The sequence below is a fragment of the Lynx rufus genome, unplaced genomic scaffold (assembly GCF_022079265.1).
Source record: "Lynx rufus isolate CCGP_SWC_20201006 ecotype Redwood Valley unplaced genomic scaffold, mLynRuf1.p SCAF_12, whole genome shotgun sequence".
NCBI lineage: Eukaryota > Metazoa > Chordata > Mammalia > Carnivora > Felidae > Lynx > Lynx rufus.
Window position 1 is genome coordinate 66,434,461 of NW_025814826.1, and position 26,343 is coordinate 66,460,803.

At 51.8% G+C, this 26,343-nt stretch overlaps 1 protein-coding gene across 1 annotated transcript in view; it reads right to left on the reverse strand.

The window, feature by feature from the left end:
• The window catches only part of LOC124507491 (maestro heat-like repeat family member 5), a 63,595-nt gene extending 38,112 nt beyond the window's left edge, over nucleotides 1-25,483 (reverse strand). The window contains exons 1-6 of the mRNA XM_047073826.1: nucleotides 25,350-25,483; nucleotides 14,476-14,657; nucleotides 12,864-13,009; nucleotides 11,898-12,026; nucleotides 7,263-7,422; nucleotides 5,985-6,037 (exon numbers count right to left, since the gene is read on the reverse strand). Of these exons, the coding sequence (XP_046929782.1) occupies nucleotides 5,985-6,037; nucleotides 7,263-7,422; nucleotides 11,898-12,026; nucleotides 12,864-13,009; nucleotides 14,476-14,657; nucleotides 25,350-25,483 (804 nt within the window). The remainder of the gene's footprint in view (nucleotides 1-5,984; nucleotides 6,038-7,262; nucleotides 7,423-11,897; nucleotides 12,027-12,863; nucleotides 13,010-14,475; nucleotides 14,658-25,349) is intronic.
• Between the last annotated feature and the right edge of the window lie 860 nt (nucleotides 25,484-26,343).

Genomic DNA, 26,343 nt, shown 5'->3' on the forward strand with positions numbered 1-26,343 from the left:
GTTCTCAGCACGTGTCTGCCTCACGTGTCAGAAGTTCGCTCCTCTCCGCCGTGTTTCTATCGTTCTGTTTCTCCTCTGTGGTGTCTTTCACTTGCTCTTCAGGTGGACGCTTACCTACGGACTTTAGGTCTTTGCTGGGGGTCCTGCTCTGCCTGGCGCAGAGCACTGCTGTCTCCGGTCTGCAGCTGTTTGGGGTAGAGGATCTCGAGGGTCGTGGGCTGGTCCACACGGGCCCTGAGCTCTGCCCTCTGCGGCGAGCTCCGGTCTCACTGTCGTCCTAGCTACACTTCCCTTTCGTCCGAAAGCCCAGTCCTGTCCCCTGACCTCACTTTTGGGGTCTGCTGGATCAGTGCGTTCCCTCGTCCCCCGTTCCGGGTTGGGAATCTGCTGTTGTATTAATCTGCACATGCTGTGTGTCTTGCTTTTTTATTTTTTAAAAATTTTTTCAGTTTTTATTTTGAGAGAGAGAGAGACGGACAGACAGAGTGCGAGTGGGAGAAGGGCAGAGAGAGAGGGAGACACAGAATCCGAAGCAGGCTCCAGGCTCTGAGCTGTCAGCACAGAGCCCGACGTGGGGCTCGAACTCACGAACCGTGAGATCATGGCCTGAACCGAAGTCAGAGGCTTAACCAACTGAGCCCCCTAGGTGCCCTGTTGTGTGTCTTGTTTTATAGATAAAGGCTATTGCTAATGGGGACCTTGGGACCCAAAGAGCCACAAAAATTGGTGGGTCTGGTCGGATCCTTAAAAACTGGTAGAGCGCCCGTCACGGTGTTAGGACAAGTTGGTCACAGAACGGGTCAGGTTGACTCCAGGTCACCTGCCAACCTCAAGAAAATTTCCGTACAATGAGCTGTGCTGTAAAACATGCACAGTCCCCAACCTAGCAGCACATCCCTCTTGGGTATTACTTGGCTCTGAGGAACCCCAAAGGCTTAGCTAAAAAAAAAAAAAAAAGCTCCTTAAGCCCCGAAAACTCAAGTGTGCTATCTTCTGTCATACCTGCTTATTTTACGTCTAAGAACTACGGTCCCAGAGCTATAAATATCTCCCAAAACGGCAAAATCTTAGTAAAAACAACCTAAAATTCCAACGGCCATTACGGAGAATGTTCAAACTAGGATTGTTTATTTCAGAAGTGGATTTGGAAACAAGGTTGCCCAAGATGACACGAACAGAATGGAATACTTAGTTTAATTATGATGCAGAAGCTTCCGAAAGGCTTCACGATTCCAGAAAAGCTCCATTCAAAGGTTCATTACCGAAAGCTGATGACAAATGAAAGACAGGTGCCCAAAACAAAAGGCAGGGAGCCTGACGCGACCCCTCCTGCTGGCTCCTTCCTCCCTGACCCGAGTCCTCATGCTTTGTGGACCCTGCAGACACAGTTACCTTTTGAAATAAACCCGCTGGAGGTCCAGGAGTCTCTCTCAGAGTCTTTTCCTCTTTGGTCAAAGGCCAAACTAAGGGCAATAGTTAAAGAAACTTCCAAGCCCAGAGAGGGTCCCCAGAAGCCTTCTGAAGAATTTACTGTCCTTACCACGGGCTATGACCCAGGCTGCCAGGTCCACGTCAGCGTGTGCACCTGCTGGTGGGCCCGGGGGGCCCGGAAGCGGAAACAGAGGCAGGAGGGTGTCATCCGAGGATGCTATTTCAGAGCCTCAGTCTTCGACATGGTCCCCTCATGGGCCACAAAAGAAGCGACGACCGCTCCCAAGCGGTGCCCAGAGCCCGCCCGGCCGCACTCGCTGGTCTGTTACTCAAACGTGCAAACGAAAGACCGATCTGTGGCAGACTCTGAAGTCTGTCTGGAAGGGATCTTCCTGCAGCATCCTGGGTTCCAGACAATAACGGAGGGCACCCAGCGTGTTCCAGCTTTTCCATCTGTAGGTGGATTATCTCCTGAGATTAGAGCGTTGATAAAAAGGCAGAAAATCGGACGGGAGGCCCCCTGCCTGACTGAACTCAAGACCAGAGCTGGGGACTTTACCGTAAACAAAGGTCCGCCAAGCTGTTGGCCTGAGGGCTGCAGTGGCCTCAAGGTCAGGGGCCTGGGGCGGCACCTGGGCCTCCCGGGCACCCCGAGGCGCTGCCCCAGGGATTGATGTCTCTGCTGTCCCCGCAGGCCCCACGGGACTCGCCCACACCGCCTCTCAGGTCCCCGTGCCCACCCCCGAGCCGGGGCCCCCCGTGGGCCTCCCAGGGCCGACGGGGATGGCAGGGTTCTCTGATCTCAGCAACCCCCTCCAGCAGCCGAGAGAGAGCCTAGAATTAAATTAGTGGGAAGCCTTGCCAAATTCGGGGACGTGCGAGAGCTACAGTCTCTCCTTAAACCCCGCTCCCCCAGGACAGCAAATCCCTCGGAGGAAGGTTTCCACAGTGAGGGCATCTGATCCAGTTTAGAGGGAGTTTCTGTCTCAGCCAGGGGCCTTTCCCTGGAAAACGCTCTCTTTTGTTGTGTGACCCAGGCCCTGACAACCTGTCCACCGAGACCTCCTTTCTAAATGCAAAGGGCCAGCTCACACGTTTTGCCTCCGCTGGAGACCTCGCCTTGGAATTTCCCGACCCACCCGAACCTTTTATGTTCTTTACAGTCTGTCCTTGACATACAAGAGGACAAGCTGCAACAAAAGTCCCTTAATTTAACTGAGGTGCCTGCAAGCCTGTGGGCCGCCTCTCAGACTGACACAGGGAGAGTGAAAAAGGACAGAGTCCGTCAAGATCCAAACAGACATGGGGCGCCTGGGTGGCTCAGTCGGTTAGGCGTCCGACTGGGCGTCCGGCTTCGGCTCAGGTCATGATCTCGCGGTCTGTGGGTTCGAGCCCCGCGTCGGGCTCTGTGCTGACGGCTCGGAGCCTGGAGCCCGCGTCGGGTTCTGTGTCTCCCTCCCTCTCTGCCCCTCCCCTGCTCCTGCTCTTTCTTTGTCTCTCAAAAAATACATAAATGTTAAAAAAAAAAAAGATTCCAACAGACATAACTACACTTCTTCCCAAATTGCCTCAACCCCCATGAAACCCGAGGCTGTACGAGGCCTCGCACCGACGGCAGGGACCCCTGGTCGCCCAGGGGCTAATCGTCCCGCCCCAGCCCTGGGACAGGAGATCTTGCCCGCCCGCCCAGAAACCTAATGGACACAGTGGTGATTTGTCCAGGATTGAGGGCCACTAACGAGACAGTTCCCCGTTTCCCAGTTGTTCCAAACCCGGACAGCGGACTCACAGGGGTTCGCTATTCAAAATGGTGGATTTGGCTCAGCTTCTCCAGCATCGCTGTGGACCCCGGCAGCCGATGTCAGGCAACAACATACCTGGACAGTTCCGTGAGGCCCCTTCTTATTTCTCCCGAGGGCCCCGTGGAGAGTGATTCACCCCAGGTGCCCGGGAGACGGAGCCTCTACAAAGAGGAGAGAACGCCTTGCCGTGTTCAGCTCCCAACCAGATGTTCGTGAAGGATTCCTTGTATTTGCTTGAGGGACATAAAGCCCCTAGAGAGAAATCGCAACGCTCTCTAGACGCGGCTCCTGACCTAGGTCATGATCCAAGCGCTGACGGAACCCAGCTGTCCCCAGAAAGGATGAAACTGATCAGAGCATTTCCTGTAGGCACAGGACGAAGCCACAGCCTTGTGTTTGTCGAGGCCCGCTGCCTGTCGCAGACCACGGGCTCCTAATGTTTCTCCATCAGCTTTCCCACTCTCTGAACTTACTAAAATGCCAGTCCCTGGGCCCATTCCTTGGGGGGGGGGGTGGTAAACACAAGCAGGCTTTAGAGAACTTAAACAGGCACCCCCCCCCCCCCCAGGAATGACCCGCCTCAGGCCCATAGAACTATTCAAACCTTTCCCCGGTTTGTGCCAGAAGGAGACAACCAAGTCCCGGGGATGCTCACACACAACGTGGTGGGGAACACCGGCCTGTTGCTTACAGCCTGGTTCAGGCGCCCCTGCCGCCCCAACGGCCCACAGCCTCTCGCTGGGGCAAGTGAGTAGAAGCCTGAGCAGATCGAATGCCAGGACATGACGTTTATTTGCAGACCGCTGTTCATCCCGCCATGTTGCGGGATGTTTTCTTTCTTTAAAAAAAATTTTTTTTAATGTTTATTTATTTCTGAGAGAGAGAGAGGCAGAGAGAGAGGGAGACACAGAATCCCAAGCAGGCTCCAGGCTCCGAGCCGTCAGCACAGAGCCCGACGCGGGGCTCGAACCCACAAACCGTGAGATCATGACCTGAGCCAAAGTCAGACGCTGAACCGACTGAGCCACCCAGGTGCCCCTCTTTTTTTTTTTTAAATATAATTTATTGTCAAGTTGGCTAACATGCAGTGTGTACAGTTGGTTTTGGGGGTAGATTCCCATGATTCATCACTTACATACAACACCCAGTGCTCATCCCAACAAGCGCCCTCCTCGATGCCCATCCCCCGCTTTCCCCTCTCCCTCCTCCCCATCCACCCTCAGTTTGTTCTCAGTATCCGTGAGGCTCTTGTGGTTTGCCTCCCTCCCTCTCTGTAACTTTTTCTTTTTTCCCTTCCCCTCCTCCATGGTCTTCTGTTAAGTTTCTCGAGATCCACGAATGAGTGAAAACCTATGGTATCTGTCTTTCTCTGCCTGACTTATTTCACTCAGCATAATACCTTCCAGGTCCATCCACGTTGCTGCAAATGGCAGGATTTCCTTCTTTCTCATGGCCAAGTAGTATTCCATCATATATATAAACCACATCTTCTGTATCCATTCGTCAGAAAAGGCCATTTTCAAGCTGGAAATGCTGTTCCTGGCCGCTGAGCTGCTCAGGAGGGGGAGCCTCCCCCAAGCGAAATCCACCCACCCTGGGCCATCATCCGAGTGGGCCAGTTGCCGGAAGGACAGACTGGTAATTCTCATGCTCGCAGCCGGTGCGCCTACAGGGTCGTCCATGTTTGGGGATGTTGTGCAAACAAATGGGTTTTCTTTGCGTCCCTTTAAGAAATTTCTTTGACTTGTACTCTAGATTTTATTATTTCTTTCCTTCTCCTTACTTTAGATCTCATTGGTCCTTTTTTTGGATAGCTTTTTAGTTTTCATTTTCATTTTCATTCATTAATTTTTTTCAGTGTACTTATTTTGAGAGAGAGAGAGTGCACACAGCTGGAAAGGGGCAGAGAGAGAGAGAGGGAGAGAGGGAATCCCAAGGAGGCTCCACGCCATCAGCGCAGAGCCCTACGATGGGGCTTGATTTCACAAACGGCGAGATCATGATGTGAGCAGAAATCAAGAGTCGGACGCCTAAACTACTGAGCCACCCAGGCATCCCGATAGCTTTTTAGATAACAGACTTTATACCTTTCTTTTCTTACATAAGCATTAAAAACACGAATTTCCTTCTGAGGTTGCTTTCTGTTGAACCCCACAAATTTTCACACGTTGTGTTTTATGATCATTGCGTTCAAAATCTTTTCTACTTTCTCTCGTGACTTCTTCTCTGACCCATGGGTTCCTTAGAAATGTGTTGTCTCCTTTCCAAATATTTGGGATTTTTTTCCAGATACATCTTTGCTATTGATCTCTGATTTACATTCTGGTCAGAGAATGTACTCTGTTTTATTTCAGTCCCTTTAAATTTATCGAAACTTGATATAGGGCCCAGCGAACGAGCTATCTTGGTGAATGTTCTATTTATGTTTGAAAGAAATGTCAATTAGATCAATTTGGTTAATTATGTCGTTCAAGGCTTCTCTATCCTTAGTGATTTTCTGTCTTACTTCTCTATTAATCATTAGCTGCTACTGTTACCACTAACGGAAACTATTAACTACACCGAACAAGGGCGGCCCGCGTACCGGGCACTGTGCATTACATCCTGTAGTCCCCTCTAAGCCTGTTTGCTCATCTGTGACAGTGGGGTTCCTCCCTACCCCCCACCCACCTCCCAGGGAGAGCAGATGCCCTGCTCCCCTGCTGCCCCCAGCGTCCCTTGGAAGGCCCCGGCGGCCGGGCTCCCCCCTACCTGGGCCAGCTGCTTTTCCCAGCATGCCTTCTCTCCCTTCTGGAAGATTGACTCTGCGGGAGAGAAGGGCCACGTCGCTGGAGGCCACGTCTGACGTCCACGCAGGGGCTGGATCTCGGGCTCCTTCTCCCCCATCCCTCAGATACTGGACTGAGCCAGGGTGACATTGTCCTGCCTCTGCTAGTCCTGGCTTCGTGGAGGGCAGTGAACTGGGTGCAGGGTCTGGAGAGCTGGGCTGGACTTGTGGCCCTGCCACCCTGGCCTTGTGTCCTCAGGTCGGCCGTGTTGCCTCTTAGGGCCCCCGGCTCACCAGTGGTGAATGGAGGGTTCCCTCCAGGCGTGGCCATTTGGAATGTGCCAGAATCCCCTCAAGGGTGGGAAAATAAAGCCCGGAGAGGGGTGCGTTGTGAGAACGGAAAGCTTTTATGGAACTTTGGAAACTCAACCTCGGAGGGAGGGCTGCCTTGGGGGTGGCCTGGGGGTCTCAGGGCAGCAGCATACTCCGCTCACACTGTGAGTGGACGAGCGTGCCTCAGTGACAGCTGGTGTTTGCCTCCCTCTGGGGGCTGTGAGCTCCTGAGGGCAGGGAGCCTGGCACAGGGCAGGTGCTCAGTTGGTTGCTTTGCATTATGCTAAACTCTCTCCTGGCAAGACCCTTCCCTATAGGGCCTCCCCCAGGGTCCTCCGAGACCCCACTGTCCAGGGCGACCCTTCCCACAACTCAGAGCCAGTGGCTGCTGTTGAAGCCCTGGGACCTGGACATCACAGGCCTGTGACATGCTGTTCGGGGCCTTCGGGCCCACCACACTGCCTCTGTGAGCTTGGTTCCTCTTCTGCTGGTGAGCAGGGGCGCCCGCCTGTTGTGGTGACAGAGGACCAGGACCCTATGGCAGTGCTGGCCTCACGCTCATCCTGGGCCACCTCCTGGAGCCTCCTTGCCCTGTCCTGCTTCTGTCCAGGCCATTGTAGAAATGCTGACAGCAGGACCACAGGCCAATGGGGACCAGCTGGCGGGCTGGTGGTCTCCTTTCCTGGGGGCCTTGATGCGGCCCTGGCTGGCCATGGGGAGGGGGCTGTGGGGGGGGCGGGGCCACATCCCGTTCCTCTGCCACAGACACGTTGCGCGGCCGATGCCTGGCCCTACGTGTGCCCCGCAGGTCAACTGTGTTGCCAAGCCCCCTTCTGGATCCTTCTCTGTGACGCCACCCTCGGGGCCTGGGGGCAGAAGGTGGCCAAGGTGAGGCTGGGGGTGCCTCAGGCCTCTAGGGCAGGACATACCGTTAGAGGTCAGGATGCCCATCACGTAGAGCAGACTGCGGTGCGGGAAGACGCCTGTCAGGACCTCGGTCTCCAGGTGCTGGGCCACCACCTGCCACGAGTGCCTACAGATGGCCAGCAGCACGTTGCTGGCCGCGTCCTGGTACACCTCTTCCAGCTCCTGGAGGGCGGGGGGCGAGAAGGAGGAGTGGGCACTTGGACAAAGCTTTGGCTTTTCACGCATGAGGTCTGGTTTGGTCGGCAGGGCCGCTGTGGGCAGCCCACATTTCGGATAGAAAACAGACCAAGGTGGCCCAGCATATGCCAGTTGAGCTTCTGTCCCGGGGCTGAGCTTCCCGGGACCCTCAGCACCCCTGGTCCTGGGATAGTTCCAGAAGCCCCTGTGCTTCCTGCTTCTGAGCCTGGAGCACCGCTCCCGCCCACCTTGTCCATCCAGATCTAGTCCGTTTTAGAGCGGGCCCCGAGGCCCCCATGTGGGGCATGGGTCCTGCAGGCTCCAGTCAACTGTCCCCTCCGGACAATGTCACCTCCGTTGATGACCCATCCAGGTGAATTCCGAGCCATGGTTTCTGCCTCTCGGGCCTGAGGGCTCGGGGTCAGCCGCTCGGGAAGAGGCCCAGCTGGTGGTCCTGCCTACCTACCCCCGGCTAGTGGGGCGGTGGCCTCGGGCACAGGGGAGCCCGCTCTGTGTCGCCACACCTGGGGCTTTTCTCAACAAAATTTTGGTATGTCTTTTGATGCTGCTCTAATCTGGGTTCCTCTTTTCTCCGAGGTTTAGTGGGAACCATCAGGTGCTGTCCATGGCTGCCGGTGTGAGACGGGAGGTGCTGTCACAGGACCACCGCCGGGTGGAGGCCAGGGGTCTGCCCTGCGTCTGGTGGCGTCTGAAAGCGAGGAGGTCTCGGGTCCCTCCCTGTGTGCCCTGCGATGCTGTTTCAATCATCATGTGAGACCATTCTTCGTTTATAATTTACTCAAAGTGTGGGTATGAGGGCTTCTCATTAAGAGGGTGGATTGAAACTGCTTTTGCCCTTTCAAAAAAACACCTCGACTAAGCCACATTTAGGAGCTGTTTTTAAAGTTTACTTATTTGTTTTGAGAGAGACAGAGTGCATGAGGTCGAGTGGAGGAGGGGCAGAGACACAGAATCCCAAGCAGGCTCTAGGCCATCAGCCCAGAGCCCGACGCGGGGCTCGAGCCCATGAACTATGAGCTTGTGACTTGAGCCGAAATCTAGAGTCGGATGCTTCAGAAATCTAGAGTCGGATGCTTCACCAACTGAGACACCCAGGCCCCCCCCCCCCCCCCCCCCACCAAGGAGATGTTCTAAGAAGTTCAACAGCAGCCACGGTCTGGAAGCTGGAGAGCAAATGAATGACAGTAATCGGTGAGGAGTAGGCAGCCTCGGGCAAGCCCAGTGCCACCTGGCCAGGTCTGCCCACGGGTGGGGGGGACTCCGCAGGGCACGTGTACCAGACCTCTGCGACCAGGGTGCTGGGGGAGGGTGCGGCGATTCAAGAAGGCGTCAGGCGCCCAGATGCTGTGCCCGCTGCACACCCAGAGGAGTTTGTCTCGGGTGGCTCGGTCTCCAGAGGGGGCAGGCACGGGTCTGGGACGGGAGGCCAGGGCCCTCCACAGCGCTGCCCCTGGGCCTCACACCTCCGGGCCGGGCACGGTGCTGGAGTCTTCTCTGGGAAATCTGGGCAGCCCAGGACGAAAGCCACAGAGGTTCTGGCACGGGTGGCGGGCAGCCGTGGGCTCCCTGCTGACTCTACAGTGGACCCCAAATCCTGGCACCCGCCGGTGCCTTCAGAGCTTCCTATCACCGCTAACCACGGGCAGACAGCCACGCTGGAGACGATTACCATCCCCACACACCCGACGAAACCCGGAAAACTGCTACCGGGAGGAAACACAGGCCAAATGGAGAGATGAAAACTTCCAGCAAAGCTGTCTCTTTAATGTCCCGAGAGATCAAAGCAGGTATTGTATCCACAATAAAACAGCATGATATGAAAGTGAATATTCTGGGCCCCAAATCAAGATCGTGGGACAGTCGAAGGCACGGGGCAGAGCTGGGGACTCCGCAGAAGGTCTGGAAGACAGCGCGTCCTCAGAGAGCTGAACGGAGGACAGAGAGCTGGTGGAAGAGACACCAGATGAAAGTATTAGGGAGGACTGAGCACCCCGCACCTGTGCGTCCCTGAAGCCTTGGGCAGAGCAACGCGGGGGACGGACGATACTGTCAGTGAAATAAGTGAGAACTTTTCCAGAAGCAAAGGTCCCAAACAGCCAGCCAGACCGTGGGGGGCGGGGCCAGAGCGCACAGTGGCCACGGAGAGACCCAGAGCCAGGCGCACCTTGGGGAACCGCGGGGCGGGCAGTCGCACGGGGGACTCTGCAGAAGGCTGCGTGCAGGTAAAGGTCTCATGTCCACCATGACTTTGGAGTCTCTACGGTTGCACCAGAGGCAGTGGGGGGACCACAGGGCACCACTGCCAGCATGACAATGACCTTGTCGAGCAGGAAGGAACTGAGCGGCAGAGCAAACCAGCAGTTTATTTGGGGCCTTTAGGAATTCCAGTCCGGGAGACACAGGTTCAGGAGGAAACCGAGATGTGCCTGGAGCTGGAGGAAAGAGCTTACGAGGCCAAACCCCGCAGGGGTTTTGGAAGAAGTGTGATTGGTGTAGGAGAAATAACGTTGGTCTACACAGGATAGGTCGCTGTGCCGGTCGCCGGGTAGGAGCTCAGCAGTATCAGCCTCATTCTGGGAAAAACGCAACACGGTGTGGCCGTTTGTGGTCAACGCGGCCTGAAGTCTAAGCCGATCCAGGTGAACACGTGCGTCAGACCAACCTCCCTGGCGGCCACTGTCTCCACCCTGGCCTTCCTGACTTCATTTCAGATGTTTCTGTCCACGGTCTCCAGTGCAGAGTCCAGGGCGAAACAGAAGGCAGAGATTTCCAGAAACGCGTGGTCTCAACACTGCACTTCCCAAATGCACACTTTCTCAAGAAGCTGCCGGTGGATGTGGGTCCCAAAGCAAGAGATCAAGCCAGGAAGGAGGAAGGCTTGGGGGACCGGAGACACCGTCCCCGGTGGGGATGGGCTGCGGGGGTCCCAGACCAGGCTTTGGACGCCCAGACGTGCTCGGCCGGCCGGGACCCGGGGGACGATGTGCCTGTGCTCCTCTGTGAGTCCCGGACCACGTCCTGGCACCTACAGGGGGGCCCGCACTGGCCCGCGCTGGAGAGCTGGCGGTGGGCCGCGGTGTGTGTAGAAGCAGGAAGTGCCGAAGGGTCCTGCTGCGGACCTGCCTCAGAGGCGCTCTTGTCCACCCCCAGGGAGGCTGGGTCAGGCCACCACCCAGACACCGGTGGGCCCTGTGTGTCCCAAAGCCCGCAGCGGCCTGGGTCACCGCTGCCCTCCCCTGCTCTATTATTACTGGTTTGTAAACTATACACAGGTGACACACTTCACACGACAACTCAGGTTAAAAAGAAATCACAGGGACCCCTGGGCTCAGTGGGTTAAGTGTCCGGCTTCGGCTCAGGTCATGATCTTGCGGTTTGTGAGTTCGAGCCCTGCGTGGGGCTCTGTGCTGACAGCTCGGAGCCTGGAGCCTTCTTCTGATTCTGTGTCTCCCTCGCTCTCTGCCCCTCCCCCACTCGCACTCTGTCTCTCTCTGTCTCTCTCTGTCTCTCTCTCAAAAATGAATAAACATTGAAAAAATTTAATAAAGAATTTAGAGTCCGAATTTAGAATTAAAATTCTTTTGGGAAGAGAATACAGTGGCTTTGGACTTCGTTCCCTGCCTCTGTCTGCTACCCACACCAGGAAGGAAGACTTCTTTGTTGGGAGCATGGAGACGGCCATTTAGCATCTCTTATATTACCGCCTGAGCCTCGGTCCCTCCTTCCGTAAACGGGGGTCATAAATACCTGGTGGGAGTGTTCAATTATACCTTTTCCCGCCCCGTGGAGTGCCGAGGCTTGGAACGTGGTGATGGGCCTTGGTGACTAGTCACTAATTTGCTGACTAGGCCACTGTGGGCAACCCTGGGCTGGTCTGTCTGAGGGCCACCGGCCCACAAGTCTCTGGAGTCGAAGCCAGCCGAGGCGGTGGGCAGGCCTGGGCCAGGTCCCTGGGCAACATCCTGGGGTAGGCGCGGTTCAGAACCAAACCCGGAAGTGTCCACCAGGCAGGACTCAGGAGGTGGTCGTGGAGGCTGTGTTACGCCTGGAGTACGGGTAGGCCTCCTTGCAGGAGGCCTCCCAGAGGTTGGTGGGGGGGCGGCAGCCATGGGAATCGTGAAACCGGTGGTGGAGGGGTGGTCCCAGAGCCCACCCCAGGGCGGGGGCTGTCAGGAAGGGGTGCTAAGGGGCAGCTGACATTTGGTTCTTCCACTTATGGGCCCTTAGACTCAGGCCATGAGCTCTCTGAATCTCACTTTTCTCAACTGTAAAATGGGTGCCTGAGTTTGTCCCTCTGAAGGGACTGGTGGTAAGAAAATGAAAATGGACAGAAATCACTTGGTCAACCACAGGGCGGGACATCTCCATTATTATTTGGGGGCCGGGGGCAGCAGCTTGCATTCCCAGAAGTGGCCTATCTGCTGGCATGGGAGGCTTACCGTGGACTTAGTCATGTTCTCCAGGGCCAGCTTCATGAACGTCTTCTCCCAGGCCTCCTCCAGGGAGTCGCTGGCTTCGATGGCTGCCTCCAGGACCTGGAACAGCCAGAACTTGTGCCGGCAGGACATCTGTGGGGGCAGAGTGGGCAGGGGCTCAGGGACAGGTAGGGTCCGGTCACACAGGGAGTGGCCACCGGGGAAAGCCTGGGTGTGGGGGTGCCGAGGGGGCTGAGGAGGCCAGAGGGAGAGGGTCACAGTGGATGAACTTGGCCATTCATCTAATAACTATTTAGTGAACACACACTATAGGCAGGCCTTGAACGAGGTTCTGCAGAGACAGACAAATAAAAGTTTGTCTCTATCTCAAGAACAGCTATGGGATTTTAAAAGCATTCCACCTCTAGAGTCAGTTCATTCATTCATTCACTCATTTGTTAAAACTCAATCAGATCTTCCCCCTAATTATCCATCCATCTATCTGCCAACTACAAACCCACCCATCCATCCATCCATCCATCCACCCATCCAGCCAACCATCCATCCATCCATCCACCCACCCACCAACCCATCCATCCACCCAGCCATCAACCCATCCATCCATCCATCCATCCATCCATCCACCCATCCATCCAGCCAACAATCCATCCATCCAACCATCCATCCATCCATCCATCCATTCATCCATCTCTGCTACTTAATTTCTCTGTGACTTTAGGCAAATCACTTTCCTTTCCTAAGCCTGTTTCCTCATCTATGGGGGTCATAATATCTATATCAGACTATTCTGAGGGTGGTCAACACATGGTCCACCTTCTTCCCTCCCTGCTTAACCCATTAGACATATGAGGAGACTGACTTGCCCCAAATCAAGCAGCTGTACCAAAGAGCCAAGATTTGAACCTGCCTTGGGGTCCAGCCCTCCCTCTGCTTCCATGCATTCCCTCCAATGGCTCAAGCAGCTCCCACCTCTGGGTTGTTCACAAAGTAGTCATGGATAGTTTCCAGCACCAGGTTGGGGGTCTCGTGAGCCATGTTCTTGATCTTCTTAATGATGTACTTCAGGCCACGAGGGTCTGAACCATTCAGGTCCTGGAGCATCTTGAAGCAAATGGCTAAAGGAGATGGAAAAAGGTGTGAGGGTGGATAGACTGTGGGGAGGTTACACTGTGCTAGCTGGGATGCATAGGCAGGGAAGTGGTAGGGCTGGGAATGGGAAAGAGTGACTTGAAAATGAGGACTGACGGGGCGCCTGGGTGGCGCAGTCGGTTAAGCGTCCGACTTCAGCCAGGTCACGATCTCGCGGTCCGTGAGTTCGAGCCCCGCGTCAGGCTCTGGGCTGATGGCTCGGAGCCTGGAGCCTGTTTCCGATTCTGTGTCTCCCTCTCTCTCTGCCCCTCCCCCGTTCATGCTCTGTCTCTCTCTGTCCCAAAAATAAATAAACGTTGAAAAAAAAATTAAAAAAAAAAAAAAAGAAAATGAAGACTGAAGAACTGAATATATTGGGAATTCCTGGGCCTCTTGACTGTCCAAAGAGTCCTCCTGGAGTTTGAGATAGGATAAGAAGCAGGAAGACAGGCAGGTTTTCACACCCTTATACACCCATGCATATTTCCATCCATTCATTGATTCAACCACTTTTTCATCCATCCACTTATCCATTCATCTATCATCTACCTGTCCATCAATTCATCTGTCCATCCACCCACACATTCATGCATATGCCTATTTGTCCATCAATTCATCCACCTGTCTGTCCATCTTTACACTCACCTACCAGTCCATGCATTAGTAAATATATCCATCTATCCATCCATCACCCATCTGATCACAAATTCATCTATCCACCTGTCTACCCACTAATCCATTCATAAGTTTATCCATCCACCCATCACCCATCCACCCACCCCTCCACCCCTCCATCTATTCATCCCTTAACTCCCTCACCTTCCATGTTGTCATTCAACATTCAATGTTGTTCACTCTGTGTGGTCGTAGGACTGTGTGTGTGGGCTCAAAGAGGAGTCAGGACCCAGCTCAGTTCTGAAGGAGTCCCCAGCCCATGGGAACCCTACTCAATATCAGTGGACTCTGGTTCTGTAGTTGTATAAAAGGCCCTGGGCACACAGAGAGGGCAGGGATAATACATCCCCAAAAAGATGGAGGGACATTCAGGACTGGCCACTTGGAGGAGGTGGCAATTTAACTTTGCCTAGAATGATGAAGTCATGTTACCCTTTGAATGAAGGGAGAAGCATTCTTGTGAAATGATCAGGCCTAAGCTGAGGTCCTAAGGTGTGAAACGGTGTGGGAGAAAAATGGAAGGTGAGGTGTGAGGGAGGGAAGTTTTGGGCTTAGGATGGAGCTTGAGGAGGCATGAAGAGGCCAAGGAGGGTGTGTAGAGCTCTCTCCTGAAGGTCTCACTATGTCCACAAGATCCTTGACACCCCCAAGGTCCCCCGGTGGGTGGATTCCCTCTGACCCTCATCCCTAACACTTTTGGTGCAGGAACGTGATAGGGTCTGCTGGAACCTGACCACCCCATCTCCTGCCCTGCCGGAGTCCCAGGGATGGTGATCACCCGCACTGCAGGTTTCTTCCATGAACATGTTGTGCTCCTTGGGCTCCACGGCAACCTGACTGCTCTGTGACTTGCAGAGAACGATGGTGGTTGGGTGTCCCTGTCTGTCTTTGCAGGAAGGGTCCTGAGGTACCTTCAGGTAAGACAACTCCTTCATGGATTTGGAGACATGGGAGGACGTTCTGAAATGGAAAAGAGGTCCAGGATGTACGTAGGCATCCTCATGTGCATTCATGAATGCAAGCCCAGTAGACACTGAGAGCCATGTTGGTCAGGATCAGGCTTGGCAACATCCTTGCATGTGTCTACCTTCTGTTCAATGGATTGGCTAAACCCTGGGAGTAGGGAAAGGGTCTGAAAGCCTCAGGGATGCTGTTAAGTAGGCAACATTTACTGTGGGTCTGGAGAGGCCTGACTTCCCAGCAAGTGCTGGTGGCACAGATGTGACTGACAGGACCTGGAGGGCTCAGGGTATGGCATCCCCAACTCCAGCTCTTGCACTGACTTGGGGGAGCCAGTCTTCTCAGGGTCACACACAAGACTGTCCTGGCTACCCAGATATCACCGAGGGGGTCTTTGGTGGGGGTCCAAGGGCTACAGGGCAGGTGGGAACAGGAGCCATGAAGATGGGTGTGCTGGACTACAACACCGTCTGTGCTCCAGACCTCCCCCTGTCTCCTGGTGCTTGAGAACAATTATGTTTGCATGACAGAGATACGGAGAAAAAACGTGTGGCATGGGCAAGGAAGGACATCGACCCCTTGAAGCTGGTTCCTTCTTACTTCCTTTTCCCCTTCTCTCCTTTTGCAAATGTGGGGACAGGATTCCCTCAGATTGGGCTCATTGCCAGAGGGGCCAAAAAAGGAGGTATCCTTCATTTTGGGGGTGGTGCCCAAGCTGTTTGTCTCACGACTTCCTCTTGGACCCTCATGGCAGGAGTGGCTCTCTGCTCCACCTGCTCTGGGATCCCATTTCTCCTTCACTCTCAGTTCCTGGCTCCCAAATACCGACCACAGGCAAGTCACGTTCTTTCTACCCACTGAGGATGTAACAGTGAGCAAGAAAACAGACTGTCAACAAATTCAAAGGGTACATTATATGATATATTAGAAGGTGGTTCATCTCTTAACATGTACCCATTAATTTATTCTACTATGTGAGAAATGTGTGTCAGATCATGTAGCTCAAAACCCTCTTGTGGTTCCCCATTGCACTCAGCAAAAAGCTCAAAGTCCTGAAGATGGTAAAGACGACACCCGTACTTCCCTTCAAGATAGACCAACAGAAACCAGATTCCCCCTCCTGCCTTGAGCAACTCAAAAATTGGAAAAACATATACAAACCCACTAATATCAGACATTAGGCAACAAGAAGTGCAAGATAAGTATCCCAGAGAGGTGGAAAATCTACAGGGTCGGCCCCCAAATCGTCACAATGTGCTGTCTGGAAGTTTCTGATTTGCAGAATGAGGGAGCCCAGGAAGCTCTGTGGGCCACTCAAGTGGAGAAAATGGAGGTAGAAGTTTGGGGAGGCCAAAGTGGCTTGTGTTTGCAGGGAAGAGTACTAGGAGACAACTGCACAGTGAGAGAAAGTGAGCACTGGAGGTTTGAAGACTCCCCCCCACCCCAAGTCCGCCTCTGAGTGCTGGTTAGTGCATGTGGGAAAAGGGCCACCCAACAGGAGCAGAAGAAACGCTCCTCAGAGCTCACACAGGCTGAGAATAATTCCTTTTTTTTTTTTAACAGCCACAGTGGAAAACTTCGTAATTCATAGGGCACCGGGCAGGGTACTCCAAGTGGTATTATCTTGGTGATGAAGGAAAAAACAATCATCCTTAGACAAGAATGCTTTGGTGCTGCCTAACAAAGCTTAAAAGCAAGCCTCAAAAAGACCAAATTGTTTTTAAATGAATTGTGTTATAGAACAAAACTCAGGAGCATTTGAAAAGCACAGAAATATCCAGCACCCAACAAGGTAAAGCTCACAATGCCTGACATTGAATAAAAAACTACCAGGCATGCATGGCAGCAAGAAAGTATGACCCCCTAAGTAGGAGAAAAAAATTAACTTACCAAAAGCAACACAGAAATGACATAAATGATAGAATTAGTAGACAAGGACATCAAATGTTATCGTAACAATATTACACATGTTCAACATGGTCGATTAAAACATAAGCATGCTAAGGAGAGATATGGAAAAAATACAACGTTTGAGGTTAAGAATACACTGGATGAGTTTAATAGCAGATTAGACACAGTAGAAACAAAGAGTAGTGAACTTGAAGACACTGCACCAGCAACTATCTAAAAATGAAACAGAAATAGAAAAAAAGACTGGAAAAAATGGAACAGAGCTTCAGTGAATTGTAGAACAACCTCAAAAGCCATGGCATGTGTGTGTAACGTGAGTTCTCCTAGGAGAAGAAAGAGAGACATAAAACAATATTTGAAGAAATAATATCTGAAGTTTCCAAATTAATAAAAACTAAAAATCCCACAGATCCAGAAAACACAACGAACCTCAACTGAAACAAACATAAAGAAAACCATACCAAATGGCATTGAAATATAATTGCCTAAAACCAATGCTAAGAGAAAATCTTAAGAAAGAAAGCCAGATAAAAAGGATGCATTATATGCAAAGGTACAAAGATACGAGCAAGAGTGTGGTTCTAGTCAGAAACAACGCAAGCCAGGAGACATGGAACAACATTTCAAAGCACTAAGAGAAACAAACCTGGCAAGCTAGTCAGAGAAAAACATTTTAACAACGGATGGTAAAACCAAGCCTTTATCATATGCACTAAAACTGAAAGAATTTATAACTAGCAGACCTGTGCCATAAGAAATGTTTGAGGATGTCTTTCAGACAGAAGGAAAATAATACCAGATGGAAATATGGACCAAAAAAAAAAAAAGTGGAAAGGGTAAATATGTGAGTATAAAATATTCTCTCTTATCTTTCAAGTTCAAAGTAAAAATAATAACACCTTGTGGGGCCTATAACAAATGTAGAAGTAAAATATATGTCAACAATACCATAAAGGCCAGGAGAGGGAAATGGAAATAAAATGTTGTAAGATTCTTATACGCTGAGTGGCACATTATCACTTAAAGGTAGACTGAGATATTGTAAAATTGTAAACTATAAGCACGAAAGCAATCACTAAAAAAATCAAAGAGAGAGTAAACCAAAATATATGTAGTAATAAGCCAACAAAAGACATAGAATGGAATCATAAAAAATACTCAGTTAATGCAAATGAAGGCAGAAGAGGAAAAATAGAGCAAAGAAGAGAAGAAACAAAGCAAAAACAAATTGCGAGACAGTAGACTAAAATGAAATCATATCAATAATCACATTAAATACAAATGGTTTAAATATCTAAATCAAATAGCGGAGACTGTCAAGTTGAATAAAAAAATCAAGACCCAAGTATATGCTGCCTATAAGAAATACACTTGAAATATAATAGACACAAATCAATGAAAAATAAAGGATGGAAAAAGAGAAACCACACTAATAATAATCTGAATAAAACTGGAGTGGCTATATTAATATCAGACACAGTATATTTTAAAGTATATAATAATATAGCCATGGATAAAGAGAATCACCTCAGGGGCACCTGGCTGGCTCTGTCGGTTAAGCATCTGACTCTTGATTTTAGCTCAGGTCATGATTCTAAGGTCATGGGATCCAGCCCTACATTGGGCTGGATGCTGAGCTTGGAACTTGCTTGACATTCTCTCTCTCCCTCTGCCCCTACCCTGCTCATGCACACGAGCTCTCGCTCTCACTCTCTCTCTCTCCCTCTCTCAAATAAAAAAAAAAGAAAATAAAAGAATCAGTTCATAATGACAAAGGGGTTGTTCATCAAGATGACTTGGCAATTTTAATTGTTCATGCACCTAATAACAGAACATCAAAATACATAAAGCAAAAGAGATAGAACTGAAAGGAGAAATAGTTGAAGGATAGTAGAATCATAGTTGAAGATTTCACCATCCCTCTGTCAATAATTGAAGAGCAAGAAGACAGAAAATCATTAAAGATATAAAAGAGTTGGACAATACTCTTAGCTAATGTGATCTAATTGGCATTTACAAAACTCTCCATCTAAAAGCAGAAGAACAAGTATTCTTTTCGAGTGCATGTGGAACACCTACCAAGATAGATCATATTCTGGGCCATAAAATAGTCTCAATAAGTTTAGAAGTATTCAGATCAAACAAAGCATACTCTTTGGCCACAATAAAATTAAATTAGAAATCAATAGCAGAAAGATATGTGGGAAATTCCCAAGTATTTTGAAACTAAGTAACAATTGTAAATACTGCTTAGGTCAAGAAGAAACTGAAACAAAGTAAAAACTACTTTGAACTGAATGAAAGTGAAAACACAACATATAAAAATGCATGGGGTGCAGCTAAAGCAGTACTTTGAGGGAAATTTACATCATGAAAATTTATAGTATTAGAGAAGAATAGAGGTCTGAAATCAGTGACCTAAGTTTCCACCTAAAAAATTGGGGGAAAAAAGGGAAGATTAAACCCAAAGAAAGAAAATAATAAAAGAGCAGAAATCAATGAAGTAGAAAACAGAAAAGCAATAGAGAAAATCAGTAAAACCAAAAGCTGGCTCTTTGAAAAGAGGAGCGAATACATTTGATAAACCTCCAGCAGGCTTTATTAGGGCGAAAAGAAAGAAGACACAAATTATTAATATCAAGATTAAGAACAGATACACCATTAAAGATCCTACAGACATTAAAAGGACAATGAGGGAATATTATGAACAACTTCACGCCAATAAATTTGACAACCCAGATGAAATGGATGAATTCCTTCGTCATAAAAGGACTAAATGCCGAAGCTCAATCAAGAAGAACTGAATAACCAAAATAGCCCATCTATTATAAACATTGAATTTGTAGTTGAACGTTTTCCCACAAGGAAAACTTTAGGCCCGATGGCTTTACTCTTAAACTCCACCAAGCATTTAGGGAAGAAATGATACCAATACTATAAAATTCTTTCAGAAGATGAAAGATGAGAGACTACTTCTTAACTCATTCAGTGAGGTGAGCCTTAATATCCCGATACCCAAACCGAATAAAGGCCCTGCAAACTTTCTTCACGTAAGAATCCAAAATATATGGACACGCTCATTCATCTACCATGACCAAGTGGGCCTTATCCTGGGCATGCAAAGCTTGTTGAACATTTGAAAATCAATGTAACTCCCAATATTGGTAGATGAAAGGAGAAAACCATCTTATCATCTCAACAGAAGCAGAGAAAGCATTTGAGAAAATTCAACATCCATTCCCAATAAAAATAGGAATTAAAGGAACTTCCTCAACCCAATAAAGAATACCTACACGAATCCTATAGTTAATGTCATACTTAATGGTGAAAGACTGAATGTTTTCCCCACATAATTGGGAACGAGGAAAGGGTGTCTGTTCTTACCACTTCTATTTGACAGGGTACTGAGGGCTTAGTCCATACAAACAGGTAAGAAAAGAAATGAAGACTGTACAGACTGCAGAGGAAGAAAAATATGATCTCTACATATAAAGGATGTTATCACCTAATTAGAAAATTCCAAAGACTCTATAAAAAAACTACCAAAACTGACCCGGGACTTCAGGAAATTTGCAAAAATAAAGTCAGTGTACAAAAATCAGCCATATTTCTCTATACTAGCAATAAGCAGTTGGGAATTGAAACTAAAAAGGTGCTGTATAGGTAGCTCAGTTGGTTCAGTGTCTGACTCCTGATCTTGGCTCAAGTCAGGGTCTCACAGTTCATGGGATCGAGCCCCTCATAGGGCTCTTCCCTGGTAGGGTGGAGCCTACTTGGAATTCTCTCTCTCACTCTCTCTTTCTGTCCCTCCCCCACTCATTTTCATTATCTCTCTCTCTCTCTCTAAGTAAATAAATAAAGTTAAAAAAAAGTTACCATATATAGTAGCATTAAAGACATGAGATATTTAGGTAACAAATAATTGCAAGGTTTGTGGGCTGTAAAATATAAAATAGCAATAAAAGAAATCAAGAAGACTTTAATAAGTGGAGAGATACACCATCTTCATGGATCAGAAGACTCAATGGGGGGGGGGGCGGGTGCGCCTGGGTGGCTCAGTCGGTCCAGCGACTGACTTTGGCTCAGGTCATGATCTCGCGGTTCATGGGTTCGAGCCCCGCGTCGGGCTCTGTGCTGACGGCTCAGAGCCTGGAGCCCGCTCCGCATTCTGTGTCTCCCTCTCTCTCTGCCCCTCCCTGCTCATGCTCTGTCTCTCTCTGTCTCAAAAATAAATAAAAACATTAAAAAGAACCCCAAAAAGCAGACTCAATACCGTGAAGATGCAGTTTTGTCTAAATTTATCTAAATAGTCAATGCAAAACAGAAAAAGACTCACGCGTACAAAGCCAACTGATTTTTGATAAAGGCGCAAAAGTAATTCAGTTAAGAAGTGTATTCGACACATGGTGTGCAATGGTTGGATATACACATGCAAAAAATGGGCCCCACCCTATACTTCACACTGTGTACGAAAATGAACTCTAGATCGTAGACCTAAAAGTAAAACCCAGAGTTCCAAACTTCTAGCAGAAAAATACAGGAGAAAAGCTTTGTGATCTTGGGCTAGACAAAGATTTCTTAGGTGTGCCTCCAAAAGCACCATCCATAGAAGAAAAAAAAAATGAACGTTAAATTGGATGTCGTCCAAAGTAAGAACTTCTGCGTTTTGAAAGACATCTAGAAAAAACCGAAAAGGGAAGCCGTGGATTTGGGGGGAATATTTGCAAATCACGTATCCGATAAAGACCCATATCCGGACTACATACACATAACTCACGAAACAGAAACTCAAACCCCAGCGCAAGCCATCTGATGAAATACAGGCAAGAGATCTGAATAGACACCCCACCCAAGGAGATCCACATGACAGGTGCTCGACGTCATTCCTCATGAGGGAAACAAGTCAAAGGGGAATATTGCTACACGTCTACTCGAATGGCTAAGATTGGGGGAGAAAGGCCTGAAAATACCAAGTGCTGGTGAGGTTGGGGGGTAACTGGCCCTTTCGTGCAGTGCTGGTGAGGACGCAAAACTGCACGGCCGTGTGGAGAGAGGGGCTTGGTGTTTTCTTAGGAGGTTCCCCGCGCACTCTGCTGCCCCACTCTTAGGCATTCACTCCGATAAAATAACAACTCCCTTTCACACAAAAGCTGTCCACGAGTGTTTCTTACGGCGCTACCTCTCATAGCCCCAGCCAGAAGAAATGCGCGTCCTCTGCCTGGTGAGTGCCTAAAGAAACCGTATTACATCCGCGGAAAAACCCACCAGCCATAAAAAGGAATGCATTGCTGAGAAACAACATGGTGGCTCTTGACTGCATCATGCCATGTGACAGGGACCGGCCCCTGAGAGCTGCGCACTGTATTGCCCCCTTCTTATGATTTCCTGAAGAAGGTCAACTAAACAGAAAACAGCTTAGTGGTTTCCGGGGATGGGAAGCTGGAGGAGGCTTGACTGCCTAAGGGGCACGGTGGATTCTGGGGAGACAAAGCTGTTTCCTCTCTTGCTGGTGGTGGTGGTTTCACGTCTGTGTGACTTTGTCAAAACTTGCAAAGCGACCCACTGAGGGCGGTGAATCTTACTGTGCACGAATTATAGCGCAATAAAAAGGAAAGCAAGATCTCTAAGAACAAAAATGATTTCGCCTCCTCTCCCATCTCATTTCTTTCTGCTTTACTCCACCCCGGTCACAGCGAGCTCCCGCTGCTCCTTAAACCACCAGGCACGTTTCTACCCCAGGACCTTTACACTGGCCGTCCCTTCAGGCTGGGGAACATCCTTCCTCCAGGTAGCTGCTTGGGTCAGTTTCTCACCTCCCTTGAGTCCCAGCTCAGTTGTTACCTTCTTGATGAACTTATTTAAAATTGCAACGTACCCCTCACCCTGCCCTCTCTACCCCCTATCCTCTCAACTTTCTTCCGTGTCACTTTTAACCTTGTAACATTATATAATTTACTGTATTACACAGGTGGCGTATTGACTGTTTCCCCCACGGGAATGTAGCCACCAGGGCAGGGATCTTTACGTCTTGTCTCCAAGTCTATCCCTTAACGCGTGGAGCAGGGCCTGGTACCTCAACAGGTTCTCAGTAACATTTGTGGTCAGGCCCATCCTGATTTCTTTTTTTTTTTTTTTTAATTTTTTTTTCAACGTTTTTAATTTATTTTTGGGACAGAGAGAGACAGAGCATGAACGGGGGAGGGGCAGAGAGAGAGGGAGACACAGAATCGGAAACAGGCTCCAGGCTCCGAGCCATCAGCCCAGAGCCTGACGCGGGGCTCGAACTCACGGACCGCGAGATCGTGACCTGGCTGAAGTCGGACGCTTAACCGACTGCGCCACCCAGGCGCCCCTTTTTTTTTTAATTTTTTTTCAACATTTTTAATTTATTTTTGGAACAGAGAAGCCCCATCCTGATTTCTGGAGAAGCCCTGTGACAGCCCCCAGCTCCCCAGGACCCTGGGCCCATTGCCAGAGCATGCGTCCTTCCTGCCTCCTTCCTCCTCCTCCTCTCTCCTGTCCCCTTCAGAGCAAGGCACAGATGCCCCCCTTCAGCCTTCTTGGCTTGCAGAGAGCATCCCGGGGTGGGGGTGCCTCTCTTACTGCTGACTAACCCCTGGCCCTTCCCCTTCCCCAGTGTCCCTGGGGACGCGCTGGCCGTTCTTGGGTCCCCAGCATGTCCCAGGGAAGGCTGTCCTTGAAGGTCCACTGAACGAATGAATGAGAGGCTGAGTCCGAGGGCGGGCTGCCGGGAGGGCCTTCCCCAGACAGTGGCTTCCTCCTCCTCCCGTCCTCCTGGGGCTGTTCCCGGCAGCCCGGCCTCCTCCAGCCGCCTTCCCAGAGGGCATTCATGGTCACTCCACCCCATAGCCATGCCCCCTCCCCACCATCTGCCTCTGGGAGCCAGGTGGGCACGCAGGGGACACTCCTGGGGCTGCCAGAGATGTTGCATTTCTGCACGTCAGAGTGTGGGTGACACGGGACGCAGCCAGCCCATCCTCAGGATGAAAGCGTTTTCCGAGGTGCCGGGGACAGAGACGGGGTGAGGCCCTCGGCCTGCAGTGGCTGGCCACCTTCACGGTTCCCGAGCCCTCCGCGGGGGCGGCCTCTTTCCTTCAGGGAGGATTTATTACGTGCTTACTGCATACCAGGAGATGCTGCAGGGCCTGGGGGTTCGTCTGAACAGGACACACGGAAACCCATTCCCTTGGAGAGCTTGTGTCCTGGGGGACAGGCGACGGGCGGACAGGAAGCCGGTGCCGTGCCAGCTGGGGACAGGGAGACCGCTGGGGCGCAGGTGTCCGACAGGTGCCTGGTGCGAGGGTGTGGGGTAGCCGAAGGACGGAGTGGTGGATAAGTGAGACATTCTGGGGGGACGGCCACCCGCCCTGCTGCACGTGACGTCCTGCTGGGGAGGGGTGGGCGCCCCCTGGTCACCTCACCTCCGCCCCTCCGCCCCCCCACCCCCATCACGTCCGTGCCGTCCGCATACGCCAACCCCACGAGGTGCTGACAGAGAGGTTCAGTGACCTGTCCCCGCACACGCAGCCTCTGCAGGACGACACTGGTTCAGACCCAGCCCGAGCCTGAAGCCTGCAGCCTGGGGACCGTGGCCAGCAGAGCTCAGCGCACACTTGAACCTTCCTGGACGACGCCTTCTTCCTACCACCGGCCAGAAAACCAGCCGTTTCCTTGCCACTCCCAGAAAGTGCGGCCTCTCAGACCCAGGCCGGCTGGTGCCACCTCTGGGGGCGTCTCACGAAGGGCTGGAGTCCCCGGCGCCCCTCCGCACCCGGACGGCTCGGTGTCACCCACAAGCGCTTGGCCCGTATCTTGCCCTGAAACGGCATCCTAGCCCTGTGACGGCCAAAGTGGAATATATTTTTAAATACAGAAGGCGACAGAAGTGTAGTCAGGCAAACAGCTGCAGAGGGGAGCGTTTTCTCGCCTTAGAAGTGATCCAAGATGCGGCAGAGAAGACAGGCCTGACAACACACACGTGGAAACGACTGCGCGCACACAAAAATAAGTGAGTTCCAAACAAGCACAAAGCTGCTCCTTCTGGAACAGCTCCCCACCACGGGCATCGCACGCAGGACTCCTGCTCGGGAACCCGCCCAGGGATGGTCTGGGCGCCCAGGGCCCCCAAGGAGGGCACCCCACCCCGGGGTCTGGGGAGGCAGGGGAGGGAGCCCGCCGGGCCCCGGGCACGGGAGGTGGAGCCGCCCCGGAGCACCCGCCTGGGGGCCGGGAGGAGCCTTCCCTAGGACGCGCCTTGTCTTTGCCGGGACGCTGGCCGTTGTACCACCGTCCACTGTGTGGATAAGAAGCCGAGGCTCAGGGAAGCAGGCGGACAGTCCGTCGGTCCCTGCGTTCACTCATGCAGCAGGCACGTGTGGACGGGGACAGTGACACGCTTCCAGCCACACCTCTGGTCCCCACAAGCTGTCAACCACCACCCCGCAGGGCGATGGCAAAGCCAGCACTTGGATCCAATATCCCCCCTCCCATCCTCCTCTCCACCAAGTCAGGAGCTGCCGGGGGGCTCAGTCCCAATCCTACCCTCTCCCCGGCTGCTCCTGGCTGTAGGGACCCCTCTTTTCTTGGCTCAAGGCCTGGGGCTCAGCGCCAGATGCCCCCCAGGGTGCCCCTTGCTGCCCCACAGGGAAGCACTGTCCCGAAAGATGGAGGGGCCGGGGCACCTGCGGGGAAGCAGGACATAGGGTGTCCCTTCTGGGGACACGTCCCCTCCTACATGTCCCGGCCTGGTGCTGCGCTGACCTGGGGTTCTGGGACACGGCTGATGACGTCCTATCGGCCGAGGCGTGGCTGTGTGACTTTTCCGAATTCTGCTTGTCCATGTTGGGGTGCAGTTCGGAGAACCCACAGGCCCCAGCTTCCAGCTCTGTCCTCATGCCCAGCGGGGCAGCCTTATCTCTGGGTACCCCCTCCCCACCCCAGCCAGCCCTGACCTCACCCCTGAGGTCACAATGGCTCCAGTGCTCAAGGCACTTTCCCAGGGCCAGCGCTTGGGCACGGCACGTGCATGTGTGTGCATCTGTGCTCCTGGTGTGGCCTTGGGCTCAGCCCTTCTGTCTCTGGTCCTGAACGGTCCCCTGTAAGATCCACGGAGCCCACCCCGGCTGACACCTCGGCTTGTGAGGAACCCTGAGACCGAAGACCCAGCTAATCCTGGATTCCTGACCCGAGACACTGGTGAGATAGTGAATGTGTGTTGTAAGCCCCTAAGTTTTGGGGTCATTAGTTACACAGCAATAGATAAGTCACCCATGCTCTGCACTGGGGAAACGTGGCAGAATTAGGGTTCTTCGTGACCGCCCATCGCACTGGGCCACAGTCCAGTCGCAAGGCTGCAGGGCAAGCGTGGTCCAGAAGGCTGGCCGGGGACACCCAGCATGGCCCCTTGTCACCATATCCGGCTGTTTGAGGCCCTGCGGGTGGGGCTGGTGAGTGGAGGGCTAAGAGCCAGGACGCTGCAGGGATAAGGGGCTCTTGTGGGCCAGGACCTGCTGCTGGGCCAGTGACCTGCACCCCCATAACCATCTCCCTCAAGGGGTCCTTGAAGCCACACTGTGCCCTCAGCCCCTGCGTTCTGGGAACAGTCTGTGCCCGGGACCAGGGCCCTGCTGGGGAGTCTCAGAGACGACAGCCAGCCAGGGCTCACCCCTGAGGCCACGGGGGCCTCAGCACTGGCCCCTGGGGTTCAAACTCCAGCTCTGGTACTGCCGGCTGGATGACTTCTCTGAGGCCGTGA